Below are 21,268 nucleotides of genomic sequence, written 5' to 3' on the forward strand. Positions count from 1 at the left end.
TAATTTATAAAACAGTTTCTCTGTCTGTCTCCATTTTTTCAAAATGCATCTCCTTCAAGACACAAGGTCACAGAATGGTGCAAGGAACGTTATATGGTTGCATTTTTTTTTTGTACCATTGTTTTATATATCTAAAAGTGATCTTGTCTGTTTGCTAAGGGATCAAAATAGAAAATAATTGGAATTTGGCAGTCATAAGTTGACTTAAAGTGCCCTTGTACACATGCACAAATATACGTTCCAGTTCATTTTCAACTATTTCTTATCCATGTGATGATAGTTCAAACGGTAACAACTAAGGCTGAAGCATTAAATGTTTTGATTTCAATTCCAGCTGATGGCACTCCAGTCATATTTTTTTTTTTCATTTTTGAAATCACAACTATATATTGGATACAATATAATAATCAGGAGAGAATTGACTATAATAAGACATACAAAGTCTGGATAAATTAATAAATATCATGTTTAAGCATATTTTACAATCAGGCAATGCCAGTACAATAATTAAACTAAGTAAAGAGTTAAAACATTCTCTTCATTTCAAAAAATGTTTGTTTATAGTAATGCACAAATGAAAGATGTCAGTTCAAAATAAAATAACAAAAATTATTTGATACATCTACTTATCAAACAAATTATTTGTGTGCACAAAAACTTTGAGAAAAATTATTGAGTAGACTTTTAATGAAAAAATAGAATTAATTTACTATCCGGAGATAACTTCGAACAACAAAACTGCATGCCATCTTAACCTTAGAAGAAGGGAAATAATCTTTTTTGATGCACCAGCTTAAAGACTCCTAACGGCATTGCTATAACGTATACTGAATAAAAAATGAATTTTATTGTACCCCAACAAAGGAGGGATTGAACCTCCCATTCATTTGTTTGCACTTTTCTCAATAGCACACAAATATTTTTGAACTTTTGCACAAACATTAGTCATGGTAAAGGTAAATTTTTGGCAGAACAGATTTTCTGAGATATGGTTGAATCCCTAGGGACCATTTTAGGGAAAAAATGTTCCCCCCATTCGCACTTTACTCAATAACCACTCTTTGAATATTTTTAAAATTTTGCACAAACATTAATCATTGTGAAAGTTAATTTTTGCCAGAATGAATTTTCCAAGATAACCCCCTAGGGACCATGATAGGGATTAGGGTTAAAATTGCCCCGAAATCGTTTATCTATTCGCATTTTTCTCAATAGCTACTCTTTGAATTTTTAAAAATGTACAAACATTAGTCATGGTAAAAGTAAATTTTTCACTCATGGAGGAGGACCCCGCATGCTTGGCTTGTGAATTACTAAAATTCTACTTGATAATTTTTTGTAATTTTTGGTATACACTAATACAGTAAGAACCCCGGAATACAGAATTAAAAATTAGTAACAAAATGCAGTACAGTATATAATATGCATGTATCTAATCAAATAACATTATAAATAATACAGTAGGGTGGGGCAAGTACCATAACCAGGGTCCGAAAAAACATTGTATTCCACATCGTAACCTGAAAAAAAAATGTATTCTAGCGCCACTGTATTCGGGGTTCTACTGCACTTTCAATTTTTTATAAGTATGTTCATGAATTTTCTTGTCATTTTATTTTGACCTGCCATATTTCACTTGTACATTATTGTAAATAAGCACCCCAAAAATTCAGCTGGTGAAAGAGAAGAGGGTAGGTAAGCAACTGTAGAAATTTCAATGAGATTTTGTGAGTTTAATTTCTAGGTGCTTGTTAAGATAGTTGACAGATCAATTTCTTTTTCAATATGTTTTAAGCAAAAACAATATTACTTACTTGTCATGTCGAAAATAGTAATATATCCAAAAATTATGAAAATTCACTGAGTAGAAAAACTGCTATTGTGTTTTTAGTAAAAAAGACAAACAAAACAGTTTATTGCTATAGGTTAGAAATGTTGTAATCCATTACATATATATACGTTACGAGTTATGTCCCCTGTGTGAACTCTTCACTGTCTAGTTTATAGCATCTAAGAAAAATGCAATTTTCTGTAAAAATTACTTTGAATTATAAATAATTTTCTACTCTATAAATTTTCATAATTTTTGGATATCTTACTATTTTCGACATGACAATTAAGTAATATTGTTTTTGCTTAAAACAACATATTAAAAAAAAAATCTTAACAAGCACTGTTATTCGTACATTTCAGTATTTGAAAAAAGACATTATCTTCGCTTGTTGAATTTTTATTTTCGTGCATATGACACATTTATACAAGTCTTTGAATTTGAGCGAGTGAACGGAAAATTATCGTTTTTTGCAGTTTGCATCTTAAGAATGCTATAAAATAGCACTATACTTACATATTAAGGATTCATGATTGGTTGAAAATTTGTTGTACTGAGTTCTAGTACAATGGGTTCAATTGCATCGATATCATTGCAAGACGTATGAATCAGCAATTTTGAGCAATTGTTAAAATAGCAACTTATCTTCAATTAATCATATACAATATGTATTAAAAAGATTTTGATTTCATCATTAAATTGTAAATACTTGGTTTGTGTTGTGTCATGATTTCTTCACTAGGCATTATTTTCACATCATTTAAAAACTTTCCATCTTTTTTCTTTCTCAACAGAAAATTTACTTGATTTTTTGCTGAATGAAATTCATTTGTAACAAGATGACTTTTCTTTTTTAAAAAAACGTGTTAGCAACCAATATGTCTGTTGCAAGATTTTAATATTACAAAAAAAAAACATTGTTCGGTCAAAAATTAGTGACTTGACACGATTTTAAACTTGTATCTCTAATAGATATTTTTTTAGTGCATCTACATTTAAATAACAAAAAAAATATTGAATTTCAACTAAAACAAATGGTACCTACATAATTGTCATGTCGAAAAGAGTAACATTTCCAAAAATTATGGAAAACGATGATGTAGTAATTATTTGTGAAAAACAGTTCCGGTAAGATGAAAAATAGTTTGATAAAGTTACACGCTGAGGGTGACATATTGGGTCGTATGATATAAGCAAAGAGGAAGTAACTCAGTTGAAACAACATGTATAGCAGACAAAATTTATTCAGAAAACAAAAATAAACATAACACAGGTACATAAATTGTGAAATTTTTTAAGAATAACTTTTTTTAACTGTTTGAATTTAAAAAAAATTTTATAAAATATAACCTTCATTGAATTTTGACATTAGATTTCCAAGAAACTTAATTACCTCCTCTGTTAATTCTTCAATTCAAATCAGAAGATTTTGAAACCAATCGCTAGATTTTACGTCTTTTTTTTATGATTAATTATTTTTCTACCTTATCGTTTTCTGTAATTTTTGGATATGTTACTATTTTCAACATGACGATTACATTTGTTTTACTTGAAATTCAATATTTTTTCATTATTTGAATATAGGCACATTTTTTTTTTTTTTTTTTTTTCAATAATATAAATTTTTGTGATGTCATCCATTTTCAAGTTAATATATAGATTTCTTTCTCCTTCTTGACAATTCTTTTTTTTTTTTTTTTAAATCGTTTTTTTATGCCGCTATTATTCACTTTTTTTCCTCTTACTTATTTACATCATTCTCCACTTGTTTACATTGTTTTTTAATCATTTTCACCTCAAACAGGGCAAACTGCCATTTGGGTGCAAGGGACTACTATTTAGAATCATTTCTTATAGGGAACTATTGGGAGTTGAGTAGCGAAGTGTCTGTTCACATTACATTTAACTTTCTGTAGATTAGTACAATAAGAGAAGAAGGAAACAGGGGGGGGGGAATTCCAAAGTACAGCAGTTTGAAAAAAAAACTATTAGAGTAAAAGGATTTCTAGCATCTAGGGATGTCAGCATCAAAGGGATGGAATTTTGCTGCTTGTCGGTTTAGTTGGGAATATGTGCATCGAGGGGCACAAATGCTATGAGTTCATCAGAGCATATCCCATTAAAGTACTTGTGAAACCGACGCATTGCTGTGATGGGCACAGAGGTTAGAGATTGGCTGATAGTGCAGAACCTATCAGATTGAAGACTCTATTTTGGATCCTGCTGAAGAGTAAAAGAATAATAGTAAATGCTGCAGCATGAATGAATTGTAGCTTTGTAAAGGTATAGGATGCTCTCTGGTATGAGTAATTTTCTTGCACGGTATAGGGAGCCCACCTTATATGCAGCAGCCTTGGCAATGTCCTTGATGTATTTGCTTCAATTCATATTGCCTGTGAATGTTAGAGGAGTTTAGAAGATGAACTCCCAGGTACGGTGTTATTTGTGATGGCAATTGGTGGTTGAGAAAGTTTTTTTATTTGTAATTGTTAAAAGAAAGAAGTTTAGTCTTAGTAGCATTATTGTTACCATTCAATTCCAGCTCCATTCCATTACCAACTGTATATGCGTCTATTCATTTTTCCTTTATGTCTATTATATTGCATAGTGTCATCAGCAAATACACTCATCTGAGACATAATTTTATGAATATCAAGAATAATAAAAATCCAAAGATTGACTCCTGCAGGACAGATAGTGGGGGAATTGTTGATTGTCCATTATTCATCACACTATGATAAATTTTCCAGAAATCATAAGTTCCTATTTTCTGCAACTCTATACATTTCCTGGTCACTTAGGTATACCTTCTCTTAACTGCCGCTATTTCACTGTTAGAATTATTTCTAGCTTCTATAAATTTTTGTCTATTTATACTTGTGGCAGATGAATCGGTGGAATATATGCTGCTTTTGTTCAATGGCAGTTGCATAAGCTAAAGTGAACCATTGAGGAGAGTGACACTTGTTATAGAATTTCTGTATGGGAACATGTGCTTCAATGCCTTATATTCTCTTTGTGACATGTCATCCAGTGTGCATGGTGACAATCAAGCAAAGTCTGCAAAACTTCATAGCATATGAGATGGATTTGCTTTCATGTATTTTTTTTGTTTTTATTGTTTGCTATTTTATGCGTATTTCTTTAACTTTTGTAGAACACTTCTTTGAATGCAATACAGATTCGTTACGAGCTTCGCTTTACATGAAGCAAGTCCTTCCAAAATGGCAGAAGATGCTTAAAAAGAAGAAAGACTTAAAACCTGGCTCGCCGATGGTTCTTGTTGTTGCAAGTTCTGCTGTTCGATCAGTAGAATTAATCAGGTGAGGAGTTTTTGCTATTTTTTGTTCAGCAGAAGAAAAATTTGTTTATTTTCTGGAGAAAAGTTATAGATTTATGTTAATTGAACTTTTTTATTCTTTTCATTTGTTCTCTATAAGAACTTGTTAAAAAAAACTAAACAGATAACAATCTCATTTCAATATTAAATATTTTTTTGTTTCTGCTTTTAATAAGTGATCAAAATACAAGACCAGGCCATTTGAAGATGACCTAAAATGTGCTAAACATTGATGCTATTGTTTTTTTTCTTTCTATTTGAAAAACTCAATCATGTTCTGCAATATCGAAAATAAAAACAATTTTCTTCCAAAAAACAAAAACTTTCCTCAAATTACTAGATTTGCCATTAAATAACCTGAAAAGGATGCCATAAAACAAACCAAACCAAATCTTGAATTGAAAGTCTTGTTTAATTTCAGAAGAGTTTCTGATAGGTAACTAGTCTGTACAAGTCCTGGAAACAAAAAAGAGTTTTCGGTGTATAGCAAAACTGTACAAGTCTTGAACTTGAAAATTTTGCAGGCGAAAAGCAAAGATCTTTCTTATGTGAACATGAAAAATTATGTGGGAATTCTAAAAAAACCAATATTTTTTATGGGGCAATTCTGGTTTCTGATTGGTTGCTGGCAGAACGTGGCTCCATTTGATTGGTCAGTTCCTATCGCCAGTGTCTGTAAGTAGAACCTTCCAATTTTCTTTAATCATACCCTCTTTATATTAAAAGTATTGCGAGACCAAACCAAACCAAACTCCATGAATAAATATTTGAAGATATAAAGAACTTAAAGCATAAAAACTTTTCCCCAAATCACTGGATTTTGCATTAAATAAATGAAAAAGAGTTGATATGCCATAAAATAAAGCAACCAATCTTGACAGATTTTTTTTTCCATCTGATCACCATAGAGTAGAGCCACCATGCAAAACTTTCTTCGCTGCCTGAATCTTTCAATGTCATGCCACACTAGGGATCATGATGGTGAGTTAACCTTCATGACCACCTCTATATTGCTATTATTCAAGAAATTGCTCTACGCCTTCCAATCCAACAAAACATATGGTGAAAGTTCCTTATATATCCACAAAAACATTTTCATTGAATCCTTCATGACTGAGACAATTTTTATTTTTGTTCCTATCCAGAGTGCCTCTACATTAAAAATCAACCTTGTATCTAACACTGCCCTCGTGTGAAGGCAAGTAAATAGGAATAGATTACTTTGAATCGGACAAAAACAAAGTAAATGTTTATATTGACTTTTTGGCATGCATAAAAAAGACTTTGAATAATTCTAGGAGTTATTTTAATTTTTGCATTAATTATTATTATTGTACTTAATATCAAAATCTTATTTATTGCCTAATATTTCTCTAATTTCTTTGTCTTTTTTTTTTTTTGCAGAGAGTTAAATGCTTTCAAAGGAGACCATGCAAAAACAGCAAAATTGTTTGCTAAACATTTCAAGGTTATTCATTTTTTTCATCTTCTTAAAATAAAAAAGTCGTCTTTATGAACTATGGATTGCAATTAATAGTTCATCTATTATTGGTAAAAAAAAAACAACAATCTGGGAATCAACTGCACAAGCATTTTTTTTATAACAAATCTTTTTGTATTTAGATTCTTTAGATTACTGTTCTCATTTGGAGTTTTTATTTCACATTTCGGTCGATATAAACTCAAACCTTCTTCAGGTGTATCTTGCTGGACTCAGAAATCTTTCTGTTGAACTCAGGAATTTGCATGGAATTTTGAATGGAATCCTTTATTTAATTCATGGAGGACAGGGTAGCAGGCTTTTGTTCCATCAGCCATCATCTATGGTATAGTAGATAAAGTACTTTGTAAAATTCAGTTGTAAAAGTTGCACATCTGGAAGTTGAAGGTTCAATCCTCAATGTAGGCAACACACAAAATACAATTGTAAATTATGTAGGCCATCTACCCAATCATGGCTGATAGAAGGAGAACGATACCCTCGTAGATTGAATAAAGCATTCTGTTCAAAATTCTGTATAGATACTCGATTTCGACAAGATACACATGAAGAAGGTTGAAGGTTACATCCACGAAGACATTGTGCAAATAATACTCAGGATGAAAACAGTAGTCTGAAGAATCCAAATAATATGAATAATCAATCTTTATCGCAAAAATTCAGAACCGTAATCAGGCCTCTCTCTTTTTTTTGTTTTTTTGCTATTCTTATTACCTGAAAGTCTCAATAACCGTATCTTTCTTGTATCTTTCTCCATCACTACCGACCACTAGCTTAGTCTAATAATTTTCAAGCAACAGTGACAAATTGCATATACACAATCTCGCAATGTCCCATCTTCATCTTTTCCACTTGTTTCTTGTCACATGCTTATTTTCTGTGTACTTTCTGCTGCTAGGTTCTCAAAAGTTATTTCCTTCCTTTTGTTGTATTTATGGACAATTATCTTAGCATCAGCTATTTAAATCTACATTCTATTGCTAGACATCAGTTTGGCTAAGTCATGCGACATATATATGGCCTGGTGTTGTCATGGAGGAAAAGCATACCTTTGCAATTCACCGTTGCTGGCTTCTAGTGCAATGCTTGTTGCACACATTTCAACTGCTGCGGATATGGGTCTTCAATGACCGCTTGACCCATTGGTAGCAGTTTGTAGTTTGTAATGAATCACTTGATGACCTGTCCACCAGACACAAAGCATAATCTTACATGGTGCATTGGCGGTCTTGCAGTGGGAGGGGCAGCCTCCTAAGGAAATAACCAATGTCCAGCACACTTGGGAGTTTCATACAGAACCCACTTTTTCACTGTTATGCACTCGATTGAATAAGGATGCGATACAGTGACAAGAAAGCAAACAGCCTCGAACGAGATCTCTAAACATTTCCATTCTTCTTATAGCAGTTTGGCTGATAACTGATGTCTGAGTATGGTGTGCATGTTTTTTATAAACTTTTTCGAATAAGATAAATTCTTAAATATATGATTTTATGATTCTCTATCATGACCTTTTCATCCATTGAGGTCTAAGAATGGTCTGATGTAGTTTGCAATCAATCACTTGTTCTATGTAGGTTTTTAATCTCGGGTAAGGTCTGATCACATGTTGAAACCATAGGTGTAGTAAAGATGTGACAATTTTTTTTTTTTACATGGAGGTCATCAAGGCCCGGAAGCCACTCGAGGATAACGGTTATTGCATGTACAGTAATCAATAAGATAGTATTGTAGTAATCGTTAGTATTGAAGATTTGATAAAGTGTCTTACTTAAGGGGATGGTTTATCAGGAATTTGTTTATGTTGGACTTGAAGACATCCAAGTTGTAGTCTGGTGGGAAACAGGCAAACGGGAGAGAGTTCCACAGCCGTGCACTTCTAAGAAAAGCTTTGCTCATTGAATCTACGCTTTGATTTTGGCACAGATAAAGAGTGGGGAAAATTAACGACAGTGGTTTCAGCTAGACGGGTATTTCTCGTGAAAGATTGGCGAGGCAGGGGACCAGAGATTGAAGCTCAGATGAGCACTTGCCATGGAAATAACGATAAAACAAAGACAGGCTCGCAACCTCTCTTCTGTGGGAAAGACGTTGCAGGGAAGAGAAAAGGGCATCCCCCACTAAGCCACGAAGTCTATTTTGTACTCTGTCAAAGCAAGATAGACTGATTTTAGCTCCTGCCCAAATGTGGCAGCAGTACTTCATCCTTGGACGTACTTGGCTTTTATACAGATAGAGAATTGCATCAGTAGTGAGATATCTCCTGGAGTGGTAGAAGGATCCCACCATCTTCCCAGTGACCTTGGCAACAGACTTGATGTACGTGTTCCATTTCAGATCAGGAGTAAAGGTCAAACTCAGAAGCTTGTCAAAACATGGAACTTCTCCTAGATGAGAGCCATCCATTTCAATTGATGCCAGATGTGGATCAGAGCGTTGATGTAAAGATAGGAGCTTGGTTTTAGATGCATTAAAAATACCAGCCACCTCTTTCCCTATTGTACCACGCGCTCAAGATCAGAGGGAAGAGAATCAGAGAGAACTTTGTCATTTACGGCCTTTGATGTGTTGCCATAGATGGTCATGTCATCAGCATAGATGTCTACGAATGATTTAAGTATGTGTTTTGGGAGATCATTGATGTAGATCAGGAAGAGAGTTGGACCTCTGAGCAACTCCAGCATTAATACTGTGGGCCTCTGATTTCTGCCCATCAACCACTAGTCTTATGAGCCTATCAGAGAGAAATGATTTAATAATTGAGAAAACATTTCCAGTTATACCGTAGCTGGAAATCTTGTGAAGTAGGCCCTTATGCCATACCTTTTCGAAGGCCTTTGGTATGTCAAGAGCAATTGCCCTAGAAAGAAAGCCTTTGTCAAGATATTCACTAATTCTATGAGATATAACCATTAGCACGTCTGTAGATCTAGCAGAACAGAAACCATATTGCATGTCACTAAGAAGGTTATTCCTGCTGAGGTGGTTGACTATTTCTCTATTTAATATGGATTCCAGCAACTTACTCATAACACACAGGAGACTTATAGGTCTGTACTGAGAGGGAGATGACTTATCACCTGAATTCTTAAATACAGGGCATACTGATGAAGTTTTCCAGGGTGTTGGGAAGCACTTCTCCTTAAGGCAACGCTTAAACAGTTTTGTAAGTATGGGGGCAATTACTGGTTGAAGCTTTTTCAACACTATAATTGGAATACCGTCAGGGCCAGTTGCTTTACTGGAATCAAGGTTCTTGATTAGCTTGGCGACCTCACGCACAGATATTTGTATGTTGCATAGCATGTTGTCTGATATAGGAGGAAACTCGGGGAGTTGATGGCCTTTGTCGCATAGAGTAGAATTAGCTGCAAAGTTCTTGGCAAATAGTTTGGCCTTGTCTGATGCTGACGAGATGACCTCAGGTCCATTGATAATCGTTGGGATAGAATGCACGCTTCTGTTAAGAATCTTGTTTGCTATTTCCAAAACTGGTGGGAACCAAGCTGCTGCTCAGCTACTTTGGATTTAACGGACTGAGCATATAGCTCTCCTTCATTTTTTTTTTTATTACTCTTTTAACGTGGTTGCTGGCAGTCCTGAAAGCAGCTTTAGTCTCAGTACATCTATTACAGTAACTACGAAAAAAGTGATTTCTGTGCGCGATGACAGCAGCACATTCTGGGGAGAACCAGGGCTGGCTGTTAGGTTTTTGTTGGAATTTTTGGATGGTATGAATCGGTCTATGCCTACAATTAACCATTCGGTCAGGTCTGATACTATAGAGGACACATCCTTTTTAAACATGGAATGCAGAGGTAGATCAGATATGAATGTACGGAAGCTATTATTATCAAAAAGATTAAGAATCAAGTCTAGTTTAAAAGAGTGAAATATATATATATATATATATATATATATATATATATATATATATATATATAAAATGGGTTAATAAATTTCAACGCAAGAAAGATGTATATTTAAATAAGGGAGTAGTCACCAACAATGTGTATTTTTTAACATTATTTTATTATTCCGTGTCTTGGTTTTTCATTGAGAATTATGTTTGGATCATTGTAATAATGTTTTTAAGTCATTGAAATCGTTTACACGCGTTTCAGACGGTCTGTGATGTGTTTCCGTCAGAAATTATTTTCAAATGTGTAAAAATGGCGATTTTCGTAGTTAGTTTGAAGTTTTTCCAAGGGGTGGAGGCTTGTAAGTGTTTATTATACATTGGTATGCTGAATTTTTATTGCTTTTTTATTTGGTTTGTCCAGGGAGATTTTGACCTCGCTGTAGTCAGTCGCTATCTCTTTCTGCTAATGTGTTTTTCTTTTCCTTTAGGGTGGGGTAGGGTGTGTGTGTGTGTGCGTGTTTATGTGTGTGTGTGTGTGTGTGCGTGTGTGTGTTTGCTTTTATTGGTTTGGGAATGTGTATATTGTTTTATAGTATTTTGGGGTTATTTGCTTCCTTTGGAAGGCGGCTGTGGTCCGAGATCGTTACTAATGTGTATGTGTGGGGAGGGGGGACTGGCTCTTCTGAAGTAGGGGTGCTTTCATTCTATTTTGATATTTATTTTTTGGATTCTAAACGAAAATCGCTATTTTTACACATTTGAAAATAATTTCTGACGAAGACGCATCACAGACCGTCTGAAACGCGCGTAAATGATTTCAATGACTTAAAAACATTATTACAATGATCCAAACATAATTCTCAATGAAAAACCAAGACACGGAATAATAAAATAATGTTAAAAAATACACATTGTTGGTGACTACTCCCTTATTTAAATATATATATATATATATATAAGAGAGAGAGAGAGAGAGAGAGAGTGAAAATCAGAAAATACATGTTCAAATCCTTCTCACTGACGTTTGTATGTGACACTGATTTAGGTATTAGTAAAAGACAGATAAATAAACGTCTGGAACTGCCAGCAAATAAGTGTTATTGACATCAAGACATCCAAACGAGATGGACAGGGCACCTGGCCAGACAACATGACAACAGATGGTCCATCAGGACAATGGAATGGACACCTTGTGAACATAACAGACCAAAGGGAAGACTAAGAACTAAGCCAAGGGATGACCTGATACAACACATGGCAGCAGATAGCGTGGGACAAAGATAGTTGCCAAAAGTTCAGGGAAGAGTTCCTAACTGAGTGATAAAACACTTGATTGCTAAGTTCTTGTCCGCAGTCAATAGTATGGTTTGGGGAGTGTCCGTGAAGTCTGATCTCTCAAGAAACATGGCATCAACACATCTGGCTTTTGATGTTATGTTCACTGTCAGATGGTCTCTACCTCTCTCACTGCAAATCTCTTGAAAGACCTGCTTATATGTGCATGAGCTTCACCTTTTATCCCACCCATTTCATCCTGATCCAACATTTTTCTCCTATCCATCAACATGGTTTCAGCAACTGCCTGTGATCTTGGTAAAACTTTAACTTTTGTTTCCCAATTTGCTTTTTCCTTCAATCAGAGTTAATTTAAAATGCTTTCACTATCTATTATAATTTATCTGTCAGTCATCAGGTGTGCTGAAACCAATTAGCCTAGGTATCTGATTCCATGATGTTTATCTCAGTCCCAAATGGTTATAGCCACTCTGTTCTGTCAAGTGGCCAAACAACCTGCAATTGATCTCATTTCCACTAATTTTATTTGTTTAATGAAATCTCAACCATAAACTTTTTGCAAGACAGTCTCTTTTAGTTCAAGTGATTTAATCCTCTAAGTGGTGACTTCATCTGCCAGCTAGACAGGGATTTCATTTGTGTCATTTAACTCAAGGCGACCAGCGTTGAGTTTATTTCTTGTCAATTTTCAATTTCGGGTGATTGATTTGTGGGCACAGCTGAAAATCTTATTCTAAATAAAAATTCTTTTATATACATCCGTATTAGGCAACAATAAATATCTTTAGAAAAAAAAATTAGGAAAAATTATCAAATAGAATTTTAATTAAATATAAAAATTATTTGACGCTTCTATAGAATTGGGACAAGATTTTGTAATCGATAAATGGAGTTTTCAGATAAAAAAACAATGGTTTCACCTGATTTTTTTTTGTCAATTCTAATAATTTATAATGGTAGCTTCCAAATTATGAAGTCGAAATTACCTGAATATTACTGAATTATTAAAAAAAAAAAAACTTTAATCGTATCAGAAGGTGAAAAATTGCCACCATCTTGTTTAAATCAAAACAGAAAATTACCTCCCTTTTGAACTCTCCTGTGTCTTCCATCAAATTCTATAAATTTTCTTTAATAAATAAATTTCTACGATATCGATTTTTATAATTTTTGGATATAACCATCTTAAAAATACAAGGAATATGTAGATACTATTGTTTTCATGTGAAATTCAGTTTTCCGATTTCCTAAATTTCATCCCAATAGTGTAGAAGCATTTTTATCATATTTTGCCAATCCACCATTGATAACAGAGGAAATTCGTTACAACAGGGGGAGATAAATTAGTCGGTCATGTAATAATGTTGTGTAATTATGAATAACGGATCAGTAAAATATGAAAACTGATTTTTATCTTTAAATTAAACTTCTGCTCAACTTTCTAAATTTTGGTTAGGATACTTATTTTTGCCTGATACATAAGTATACTGAATAATTTTTACTTGGAATGCAATTTTCATCTGTGTCCCACACTGTATAAGCACCAAAAATACTTGTAAAATGTTATTTATGGTGTGTGGATGATACTTATTGACTTATTTGCTTGACTGCTGTGTGTTGGAAGAGTAGGTGGGAGTTGTCTTGATATTTTACAACTAACAAAATAAAATGGCTGACTTGTGTACACATAAACTGAAATGCATTATGTTAGAATGTAATTTTATAATGAAATTAATGAGGGTCAGGGGGGACTCACTGATTTGTTTGGTTGGCTATTGGAAAAGGGAGTTTTGTTTTTATTTTACATTGTAGAACTAGTTCGTAATCCTCAAGTAAATTGAGTAGGAAAAAAAAACTGGATCGGCACTTTCTCCTCAAAATGCTAGGTTTCTATTCATGATATTAAAAAAATGTATCTCCATAGATCTGTGTGTAATCATCTATAATATAAATATCACCTGTCTGTTTAAATGTATGTTTGTATGTTTGCCTAAAACTTTTGACAGAGGCAACAGATTTTCACGAGCTCGGTATCGTTTTGAAATTTGATTCTTTGGACGACAAATATAAAAAAAAATGGCTAAAAACATTAATTCCTTCACCCTCAACTGGGCACTTTTTTACAGGGAGGGGGTCACTTTTTTTGTCAAAAATTTTTTTTAAGTCATCCCCTCTTTTCGATTGACTAACCTTAATTTAAAGTTACGCCACTTCCAGCAAAGACAGTTTTTTTTCATGTTCTTTTCCTCCTTCACAGTACAGGTTCGAACATTCCTGCCTACTACCACTTTTTTTAATTTTTTGGCTCAACATACACCTCCAAACACCCGGGTAACGCCGGGAACCCAGGCTAGTAAAATTATAAAAAACAGTTATTGAATTAAAAAAAAAACAGAACAAATAAGATAAAGAAAAACCTATTGTTTGATTTTTGGAATATGAATTTTATGCTTTCATCTCACTGTCAATGCTATAAATAACACAATCATATAAATACAGATTTCTTATTGAATTAATAAGAAAAATTGGTACTTGTACAGTTTAATCAAGACATCAAAAAATGAAAATATTGAAAAAAGATTATATTATACGTATTCATTATGGAATGAAGTTCTCCAGAAAAAAATTTCACTTAATTTCATCAAGTAGTTTTTATTTTACAGCGAAAAAACAATTTGTTATGATACCAAGCAAAAGGTTTGATTTTTTTAGCAAGAAAAGCTAGTAATAAAGATGGGAAGGGAGTGTCGGCGCATTAACTGGAGTTATCTTTCCGTGGCATGTTCAACAACTTTCATAATGGCTGACTTCAACGCGCTCTCATAAAAACGTGTTTTTCTGCTGTAAAATAAAAACTACTTGATCATTAAGCACATCGACTGATAATAGAAATTTAGTGTGTTGTCTGTAACCAAAATAACGTCATATTCTCTAAAATATTTTAAATCTATAGACAATGTTTAAAACATTGATACTCATGAATCTATCTAACTTTTAATTTTGTTATTAATCTATCCATCCATTTAATATAGCAACACTGACCCAATAGGTCATCAAGTGTTTAAATAAATTTCTAAACTTAATTCAACAAATTTTTTGGTACTTGTACTATTTAATCAAGACATTCAAAAATGAAAATATCGAAAATTAATTAATTCATTAATTAAATGAAATTTTTTTTCGGAGATTTTCAGTCCAAAACGGATACGTACAATATAACCTTTTTTCAATATTTTCATTTTTGAATGTCTTGATTAAACGGTACAAGTTCCGAAAAATCTATTGAATTAAGTTTAGAAACTTATTTAAACACTCGATGACTTGTTGGGTCAGTGTTGCTATATTAAATGGATGGATAGATTAATAGCAAAATTAAAAGTTAGATAGATTCATGAGTATCAATGTTTTAAACATTGTCTATAGATTTAAAATGTTTTAGAAAATATGACGTTATTTTGGTTACAGACAACACACTTAATTTCTATTATCGGTCGATATGCTTAATGAGTAGAAAAGTGATTCGAATTTGATGGAAAGATATGAGCATCAAGATAAACATCCAATCTGGTTTTGGATGATTGCCACCGAGATGTAAGGGACTACTTGTGAATTTGAGAAAATGCCTATAGGGATACTCTGAGTAGGGAGTTGAGCAGCAATATGTTTGTTCACATTACATTTAAACTTTTGTACATTCGTGGGAAGCCGCATACAAGGAGAGAATTCCAAAGTCTAGCAGTTTGAGGGAAGAAATTATTAGTTTAGAAAGCTCTCTGGTATCAAGAGGAACCTGTATAGTGAAGGCGTGTAATTTTGCTGCTTGTTGGGTCAATCAGAGATATTTACGTTGAGGAGGCATCAGTGCTATGAGTTCATAAAACAAGTGTAGTGATGCAAAACTGTTGTGATGGGACAAGAGTTGGAGTTTGAAATGATATAATCTTTTATAGATTTGTTCATGAGACATTTTAGTTGCCATTTGAAAATCATACATGGTTAATGGTGATATATATTTCATATGACTGAAAATTATGGAACACGTCAGGCATTGACTGAAATTTATTTGTATCAAATATAATTGAATTGTGAATTTCATTAAGAATTTCATGGAGGACATTTTTTTATGATCATGCTATATATCAATATTTGTTATTTCATACCAAAGTACAATTTTTGTTGTGAAACGATTGAGCATAGTTGCTGAAGGTATTAGTGTCCAATTGAACTCAATGGATTCAATTCAATTTGAACTCTGCATAATCCATTCCTTCGAATAGATTTCCAAGAGAGGTAATGGTTCATCTGTCGGAATGATGAAGACCATCTGATCATCCTAACTGGTTTACGCAGAGCCAACCTCACCCTCTTGTCTCAACTAGCCTGATCCAGTGGCAGGACAAGGTCGAGACAGCTGGAGGCCAAATGGGATTTAGGAGCTGCCAAAAGTGTTGATGTCGTTCTACATTCAACACCTGGTATATCTAAATGGTCACCCATCTAGTACTGGCCAAACTCATTGTTGCTTAACTTTGTATAATCTAACGAAAACTGTGTCAACGTGCTTATGCCGAAAAAAAAAGAGGTAATAACTGTACCAATAATGCAATTTAAGGGGAATTTGAACAGGTGTTGGCCTATCCTTTTCTGTGTAAATGTTTACCACTCTTTTGCTACATGACAATTGAAGTATGCTTGTTTTATTTTTTGTGGAATAAATTGAATTAAATCTCATAGTTCTTGACAATATCACAAGCATCCAGCATCTCTTTTTGCTGAAATATTCCACGAATTGTTCAAATAAACTTGCAACTGTTGAAACAATCACTGCATAGACAAAAAGAAACAGAGTTTTGAAATAGTTAAAGCAGAAGACACAAAGATAACATACAAGTTGGTATGTAAACCTTCCTCATGGCCACCTGGAAAAGAGAATGAACAGTGTAAAGTCGTATCAACGAATGCTGCAGCTGATGAGATAGTCATTATTCGTAAATTGAATTAATATTTTGAATATCCTACATTATTTCTTGTTAGAAATTCATCCCAATACAGATACAAGCTATGAAGAAGATAACATGAAGAAAAAAAATGTCCTTATTTCAATTTTAGTCAAAATCTATTACATGATTTGCATTCTAGAAAATATCTAAAATTTAAGCTAAAAAAAGTCGTTAGAAAAAATTGAAATTCAGGGAATCTTGTTTAATTGGTGTCTAACGAATATGGATCAAATTTGATGCAAATCTGAAATATTTGAATTTGCAAATGTAAGGTTGTATTCATATTCTTCCCCCCCCCCCACTCGCCCTAAAAATTCTCTAAATAAACTAAAAATTATAGAATATTTATTAATTGATATCTTATACCTATTTTTCCAGTTTTACAAAAAGTTGGAGGTAGCTGGATTTTCACAAAGAGCTCTTTTGGTCCCTTTTGCATAAAACTAAATATAACTCACATTACAATCCCTTTCCAAATTTTCAAAATTAATAATGATTGGTTAATTACTTTAGGAGTGAATGCTACAGATAGTAATATATAAACCTGTACACATACCTAACTTTGTATAAATAAATACACTTTTATCTCATTTCAGATTGAAGACCATAAAAAATTTCTTGAAAAGGCTGTTATTCATATTGGTGTTGGGACACCTAATCGACTGAACACTTTGTTAAACTCAGGTAATTTTCTTTCCTTTGTTTTTCCTTTTTTTTTTTTTTTTTTCATGCTTGTATTCTGTTTGCTTTATAACTGTGACAATATTGTAAGTTTCTGCTGCGACATTAACAACATAGATATTAACTCTTTATGGACTTTCAATCAAGCACAGTGATACTAGAGCTTATTAGAATCTTCACACAAGAAAAACAAACTTAATAAAAGGTTTGGTAATATGGCTATAACCTTTTATTGTTTCTAACAGGCTAAAAAGTTTCTTGCATGCAATATATATAAAACAGTGTGACACTTATAGCTTAGGCTTGACAATTACAAATGAAAAAGAAGTTTGATACAAAAAATAGTCTCTTCTGTCTCCATTTTTATTTTTCATCAATATTATTTCTGCTAGAAATTTAATAGCATTATTAAATAATTTTAAGATGTACATTGACAGGATAAAGGGATACCATTATGGACTATGTAATCTGCTAAGCTGGGTGAAATTCTATTGAATCTATAAAAAGATAGAGTAATTGATATTTAAGTGGGAAGGTATTTTTTTTATATTTAATTAAAAGTAAAAATAAATGTTAAAATGTAAACATTTTCTTTTAATTGGAAATTCCATGAACAATGCTCGTGTAATTTCAACAATTTTTTTATTTATTTATTTATTTTTTTTTATTGCATTTTCACCCCAAACAAGGCACATTGCCACTTTGGTGTAGGGGGCTTCTATCAAGGGCAGCAACTACTGGGGCACTATGTTGGGATTTGGGCAGCAAGATGTCGTAGTTAGGTGAGGGGGAGCTGAACAAGAGGTTATGCAGGGTATCAGACATGCAACACAAGTAGACCATCAGCTGACCTTTCTTCAACTAGGACTGTGGCCTCAGGAAAGCCCATGCGCGACATGGCACTACAAACATCCCGATATTATACAACTGTTGATGGAGCAGCCGCTCTAAATGCTACCAAAGAGTTAGGGCACCTGTACTACCAGTCGGAAACAGCAGCCAGGAACTGTCAATCCGGTACCCTCAGCCCATCAGAAGAAGATCACCCCAATCAAATTGCACAGGCATGTGTGGTACTCAAGCACTCCCAAGTGCCCAGTTTTGAGGGGTGGGATGTGTCGGGAGTGGGGGAATGGCATTCATTGCCCTAGACAATAACACAGAACAAGCTAGGTAACATACAAATATCCGTGCATGAGGTCGCCAAGCTAATAAAGAACCTAGATTCCAGTAAAGCAACTGGCCCTGATGGCATCCCAATCATAGTGTTAAAAAAGCTTCAACCAGAACTTGCTCCCATACTTACGAAACTATTTAAGCGCTGCCTTAAGGAGAAGTGCTTTCCGACTCCCTGGAAGACCTCATCAGTTTGCCCCGTATTTAAGAATTCAGGTGATAAGTCATCTCCCTCTCAATACAGACCAATAAGTCTCCTGTGTGTTATGAGTAAGTTGCTGGAATCCATATTAAATAGAGAAATAGTCAACCACCTTAGCAGGAATAACCTTCTTAGTGACACACAATATGGTTTCCGCTCTGCAAGATCTACCGCAGATGTGCTGACGGTTATATCCCACAGGATTAGTGAATCTCTTGACAAAGGCTTCCTTTCTAGGGCAATTGCTCTCGACATATCAAAGGCCTTCGACAAGGTATGGCATAAGGGTCTACTTCACAAGATTTCCAGCTACGGTATAACTGGAAATGTTTTCTCAATCATTAAATCATTTCTCTCCGATAGGCTCATAAGAGTAGTGGTAGATGGACAAAAATCTGAGGCCTGCAATATAAATGCTGGAGTCCCTCAGGGGTCAATCCTGGGCCCAACTCTCTTCCTGATCTACATTAATGACCTCCCTAAACACATACTTAAATCATTCGTTGACATCTATGCTGATGACACGACCATCTACGGCAACACATCAAAGGCTGTAAATGACAAAGTTCTCTCTGATTCTCTCTCCTCTGATCTCGAGCGCGTGGTTCAGTGGGGGAAGAGGTGGCTGGTTACCTTTAATGCATCCAAAACCAAACTGCTATCCTTACATCATCAACGCTCTGATCCCCAGCTGGCATCAATTGTGATGGATGGCTCTCGTCTGGGTGAGGCCCCGTGTTTTGACAAGCTTCTGGGTTTGACCTTTACTCCTGATCTGAAATGGAACACGTACATCAAGTCTGTTGCCAAGGTCGCTGGAAAGATGGTGGGATCCTTCTACCGCTCCAGAAGATATCTCACTACTGATGCAATTCTCTATCTATATAAAAGCCAAGTACGTCCAAGGATGGAATACTGTTGCCATATCTGGGCAGGAGCTGCTAAAAACAGCCTATCCTGCCTTGACAGAGTACAAAATAGACTTCGTGGCTTAGTGGGGGATGCCCTTTTCTCTACCCTGCAACCTCTCTCCCACAGAAGAGACGTTGCGAGCCTGTCCTTGTTTTATCGTTATTTCCATGGCAGATGCTCGTCTGAACTCCAATCTCTGGTCCCCCCCTCGCCAATCTTTCACGAAAAACACCCGTCTAGCTGAATCCACTGTGACAAATTTCCCCCACTCTATATCTGTGCCTAAATCAAAACGCAGATTCCATGAACAAAGCTTCTTTCTTAGAACTGCACGCCTGTGGAACTCTGTTCCGTCTGCCTGCTTCCCTCCGGACTACAACTTGGATGTCTTCAAGTCCAATGTTAACAAATTCCTAATGAACCGCCCCCTTAAGTAAACATTTCAGCAAAACTCCTCACTAACGTAATGTACTTGCAATAACCCTTATCCCTGAGTGGCTTCCGGGCCTTGATAAGTGGTGATCACTGTGTAAAAAAAAAAAAAAAGACAAGAAACAAGATCTACCACTAAGTGTTTTGTCGATTCACTTGTGATAGTGTCTCTGCGCCTGACTAATAGGCAAAGAAGGAGTATGGCAGCCAGCGATAGACAGAGCCTATCTACTCCTTAAGCAATTTAGGTTTGCAGACCAGTAATTTGTTTGAGTCACCAGCTCTAGGAAGGTTGTCATCCAAGACTGGAGAGGCCTCCCTCACCTTTGGTTTAGTTTCAGAACTGGGTGCACAAACAACCCCAATAATTTGTGTCAATTATACATTCATTTATTCTTCTGACTTTAAAGCTATAAAGAAAAGTACATTTCAATCAATTTTTTTTTAATCATATTTTATTGTTTTTAATTAATTTTTTTCTTTAATTTTCTTTAGGGTCTCTGAAACTGAAGTCTTTGAATGCCTTGATCCTAGATTGGAATTGGCGGGATATCAAGTCTCATCGCCTCATTGATGTCCCAGAAGTGAAATCTGATCTCATGTCTTTATTCAAGTCTTTCTTCAGTAAACAAGTCAAAGAAAAACAAGGTCATATAGGATTACTCTAAAGCTAATTGTAATATAGAAAAAAAAAACCCTCCAAATATAAAAATATATATTTATAATAAAAAGCAATCCTGAAATGAAAATTGGTAACATTTTTTCATTGTTTATTAATGAATTTCTGTTTTTCATTGTTGTTCATATTTTAGTATAATAAATCAACTTTGGACCATGTGTAGATTGAACACCACAGTTTTGCCAGCATCTGACAGGAACATGTTTAGTATGGCACCGCATCTGACATGTTTTAGAATAACATTTTCTCATTAAACTTCAAATACGATTTTTACTGCTTACAAAATAATTGCTTCATAGCTTGATTGAAAAAAAATATTTGTAAAAGTGAGAAAACTTTTTGGTGGTTGTTTCTTT

General features: G+C 34.2%; 1 protein-coding gene across 1 annotated transcript in view; it reads left to right on the forward strand.

Annotated features, from left to right (window-relative positions):
* The window catches only part of LOC145288072 (protein CMSS1-like), a 44,155-nt gene extending 23,133 nt beyond the window's left edge, over positions 1-21,022 (forward strand). The window contains exons 4-7 of the mRNA XM_080136129.1: positions 4,989-5,154; positions 6,576-6,639; positions 17,427-17,514; positions 20,729-21,022. Of these exons, the coding sequence (XP_079992255.1) occupies positions 4,989-5,154; positions 6,576-6,639; positions 17,427-17,514; positions 20,729-20,901 (491 nt within the window). The 3' untranslated portion in view covers positions 20,902-21,022. The remainder of the gene's footprint in view (positions 1-4,988; positions 5,155-6,575; positions 6,640-17,426; positions 17,515-20,728) is intronic.
* Positions 21,023-21,268: the final 246 nt, after the last annotated feature.

This window comes from Euprymna scolopes, chromosome 11 (assembly GCF_053919585.1).
Source record: "Euprymna scolopes isolate OS-2025 chromosome 11, ASM5391958v1, whole genome shotgun sequence".
NCBI lineage: Eukaryota > Metazoa > Mollusca > Cephalopoda > Sepiida > Sepiolidae > Euprymna > Euprymna scolopes.